General features: G+C 44.3%; 1 protein-coding gene across 2 annotated transcripts in view; it reads left to right on the plus strand.

Moving 5' to 3' along the window:
* Nucleotides 1-4,295, plus strand: part of CYBB (cytochrome b-245 beta chain) — a 35,734-nt gene that overhangs the window by 25,087 nt on the left and 6,352 nt on the right. For both annotated transcript variants that reach the window (XM_024766560.1, XM_024766561.1), the window contains 3 exons: nucleotides 484-737; nucleotides 1,581-1,743; nucleotides 3,388-3,534. In XM_024766560.1, the coding sequence (XP_024622328.1) occupies nucleotides 484-737; nucleotides 1,581-1,743; nucleotides 3,388-3,534 (564 nt within the window). The remainder of the gene's footprint in view (nucleotides 1-483; nucleotides 738-1,580; nucleotides 1,744-3,387; nucleotides 3,535-4,295) is intronic.

The raw sequence follows: 4,295 nt of genomic DNA on the forward strand, positions 1-4,295 counted from the left end.
TTGTCTTCTTAGAGAAAAAAAAAAAATCACATTAAGCTGGTGTCTTAGGTTGGATTCCCTGGCAAAGATTCTGAGACAGAGAACTGCATGCAGAAGTCTTATCGGGGCATGTTCTCAGGAGGTGAAGCTGTAAAAGAAAAGAAAGGCAGGATTGGGGGAAGGAAATTGCTGGCCCGAAGTGGTTGCAACTGCAGCCTCAGCTGATCCTACAGGAAGTGCTGCAGCTGCGATGGCCCCTGGGAGTTGTCCCAAAGTGAGGACAAGGGCCAGGCCTTTGCATCCCTGCCCCAGCTCACTGTTGGCCATGGGCTACAGCCGAGGGCAGTTGCCAGTGAGAGGCAGGTTTGCTGGAAGAACTGCTGTGTTGGCCCTGAAGAAGGGACCTGTGTGGGGCATCTTAGCTCAGCCTTTTATCCATACGGACACTGAAAAGGCAAGTACTGGGGGAAAGGTTCATTTCCAGAGACACATTCTGTTCCATAGGTGGTCACCCACCCTTTCAAAACCATCGAGCTGCAGATGAAGAAAAAAGGATTCAAGATGGAGGTGGGCCAATACATTTTCGTCAAGTGCCCTGTGGTGTCCAGGCTGGAGTGGCACCCTTTCACCCTGACCTCTGCCCCCGAGGAAGACTTCTTTAGCATCCATATCCGCATCGTGGGGGACTGGACGGAGGGACTGTTCAAAGCTTGTGGCTGTGATAAGCAGGAGTTTCAAGATGCCTGGAAACTACCGAAGTGAGTACAAAGCGCCTATTACAAAGGTGCATGAGTTCAGGAAAAATGTCACTCTACTAGCTCCTGAGTCTGACGAAACATACGTATTCTATAGGGAGCTATCTCGGTGTTCCCCGTTTTATACGTGTGCTGTGCTTATGCATATATGTATAAATCTTCTATGAAATATAAAATGTTTGAATCAAATATTAATCATGGATATTCCCCAGTGCCTATAAATTTGTAAGGGTCAAGGCCAAGGTATATTAACTTGCAATCAAAGCTATACTTAAAATTTCATTGGTGTACATTATTTGAGGGTAAATGCCAGATGTTACTCACTTGGCCTCTTTCTTCCCACACGCCTAACATGGTGTCAGGCACTTAGTAGATGCTGAAGAAAAGTATGTCAAATAACTCAATGAATAGACCAACATAAAGTAGAGATATTAAATTTATAAGATATCATGACATGGAAAATTCTCACTTTAATGTACAGTGTAAGCAGGAATTTCAAGTGTGGGTTTACCTGGCAAGAGACACAGACATTTGTGTGTGTGTGTGTGTGTGTGTGTGTGCGCGTGTGCGCGCGTGCGTAGTGAGTGAACGGGGTTGGGGACATGAAAAAAACACCCCTGAGAGTTACCAAATGTTTTCAGTTAGCTAAAAATTCTTCTTACTTCCAACCCCGATGTTCACACTGAGTTGGTTACTTGAAAGCTATCTCACAGAACAAAGTGTCACATCAATACATTGTCCCAGTTTGAAGTGACATGTTGCACACCTGCAGTGATAATGTGTGCCCCATCCTCCTCTGAAGAGCAAGGTGTCCGTGTAACTGTCTCCCCCCATGCTTCCCTCCAGGATAGCTGTTGACGGGCCCTTCGGCACTGCCAGTGAAGATGTGTTCAGTTATGAGGTGGTGATGTTGGTGGGAGCAGGGATTGGGGTCACGCCCTTTGCATCCATTCTCAAGTCGGTCTGGTACAAGTATTGCAATAAAGCCCCCAATCTGAGGCTCAAAAAGGTAGGTTCTTTTCTTTTTCAGAGGGCTTGGAGCATTCACCACAGTCTGCCAAGTGAAGCCTCAAAGAGCCTTCAGGGCAGAGGCTGGCAGAGACTGGGGGAAGTGAAGACAAGTTCTAGGTAGTTTCAGAGAGGCAGGCTTTGCACAAAAGGGCTGTTTGATAAGTCAAAGGTGCTTCTGGGAATTCCCTGGCGGTCCAGTGGTTAGGACTCAGCGCTTTCACTGCCAAGGGTGCCGGTTTGATCCCTGGTCTGGGAACTAAGATCCCGCAAGCCATGCGTGGCACAGCCAAAAAAATAAACAAACAAACAAATAAATAAATGTGGTTCTCTATAAGCAAGCCTATTATTGAAAGTACAAATATACTGTATTTGTGTAGCATTACTGGAAAGTCAGAAGAGAGCTGGGAATAGAAAGTGTCCACAACCCCAACCCAATAGTTATACTTTTTGTAAATTCTCTTCCAACATGTTTACATATTTTTAGAAAGTTGTATATATTGAGTATGTACAATTTCATGTCCTGCTCTTTTTAAAACATATAGTACTTTTCAGTGTTGTTACAAGCTTGCTGATAATCATTTCTGATGATTCTTTCATGTTCCATTGAGAGGATAGAATAATTTTTCTATCATCTTACGTTAGATATTGACATGGATTCCATTTCCAGCCCCCAGCACATTTATTTGCAGGGGGAGGGCAGGAGACATGTCCTTTCGTGACACTTTTACTTTTTTCCTTTCTTATGGCTGTCCTCTCAGAATAAAGTCCTGGGGGATGTTTTGGTTACATGTAAGTTTGGTTTCATTGCCCAATAAAGGACATCTTTAATAAAGCTTGAGTCATTCTAATAGCTGTAGAGAGAACCTCTAACAGGCACGTTGAGCTTACCTTGACTTTTCATTCTCCCCTTCCCCTCTTTTCGATGTGGAGGAGGTGTGGGTAGGACTACTTTTTCCCCTACGAACTCAGGGAAGTCTGCCAGTAGCGGGTAGGGAAGTAGCGCGGTGGCAGCCATGGCTCGTCTAGATCCTATTGGTCTTTCTGAGAGGAGGGTCAAGGGAAGCCGGGGATCCTAGGAGGGCAAGAGCAGACCCAGGGGGAAAGTTGTGGGCCAATGTTTTCTTCTTAAGCTACGGATTTCTGAGAACAAGCTATTTATTTTCTGCCCTGCCGTGTGAAGGCCAGAGCAGGTTCATGTGAGCTAGTTTGTCAAATATCTAGAGCTTTCTGAAAACCCATGTTTCCAGGCATTCTGAGCAGCAGGGAAAGGTGGGGGTGGGGAGGGTAGAAATCCATATTTCAATGCTGATAGGTCCCAATTTAAATATAATCTGCTTGACTCACAGATACAGAGAAAGAACTAGTGGTTACCAGTGGGGAGAGGGAAGTGGGGAGGGGCAAGACAGGGGTAGGGGATTAAGAGGTGCAAACGACCATGTGTAAAATAAATAAGCTACGAGGACATAATGTACAACATGGGGAATATAGCCAATATTTTATAATAACTATAAATGGAGCAGAACCTTTCAAACTGTGGATCAGTCTATTATACACCTGTAACTATTATACATCAACTATCCTTCAAAAAAGATAAAAAGAAAGAAAGAAACATAATCTGCTTCACGGTCTGTCCCCCTCTCAGATCTACTTCTACTGGCTGTGCCGGGACACACATGCCTTTGAGTGGTTTGCAGACCTGCTGCAGCTGCTGGAGACCCAGATGCAGGAGAAGGACAACTCCGGCTTCCTCAGCTACAACATCTACCTCACTGGCTGGGATGAGTCTCAGGTGAGGAAAAGATCCCCAATCTCAGGTCCCTCCCACAGTGCCCAGGGCTTACCGACTTCCCCTTGGTTATTGGAATGTCTTGTGTACTGTTTTTAAGAACAGTCGATGGGTTCGGGTGATCCAGCACATTCACTCTGACTCAGTATCCCCATTTGTTCAGACGGTTGATATTAGATTCAAAGTTGGTATCTGTAGGAGGGGTCAAAGCTAGGGAGCCTACAAGGGAATCAAAGCCATGAGTCTGACCTTGTTAGAGCAATGCCTCCACCAGGGGTATCGAACCAGGTGGACAAGATGATCTATGGGGTTATGGGAAGAAAATAGAGAAAAGATCAGCTCTCTCTCGTTCTCCCTCTCTCTCTCTCTCTCTCTCTGTGTCTGTATTTATATATACACATGCATATATATGTGTATATATTCCTTTAATTTATGTTTGTGCATGTTTTATACTATACATAATACATTTAACAAGGAGTCATAATAACTGGCGATAGTTATTAAGTGTATGCTTGCGCCAAGTATTGTTCTTAGTGTTTACATAGATTGTCTAATTAAACCCTCACCACAACCTTATGAAGTAGCTATTATTCTTTTCCAGATTTTCCAGGTGGGGAAGCCAAGGCCCAGAACAGGTTAGGTCATTTGTCCAAGGGCATCCAAGTAATAAATGCTCCAGAACCTGCTCTCTTAGTATTCCCAGTAGTTCGTGATTATCATTTGTAAATAAATCAATATATATCTAATGAAGGTGATATATATGT

This window comes from Neophocaena asiaeorientalis, unplaced genomic scaffold (genome assembly GCF_003031525.2).
Source record: "Neophocaena asiaeorientalis asiaeorientalis breed wild unplaced genomic scaffold, Neophocaena_asiaeorientalis_V1.1 scaffold507, whole genome shotgun sequence".
In the NCBI taxonomy this organism is placed as follows: Eukaryota; Metazoa; Chordata; class Mammalia; order Artiodactyla; family Phocoenidae; genus Neophocaena; species Neophocaena asiaeorientalis.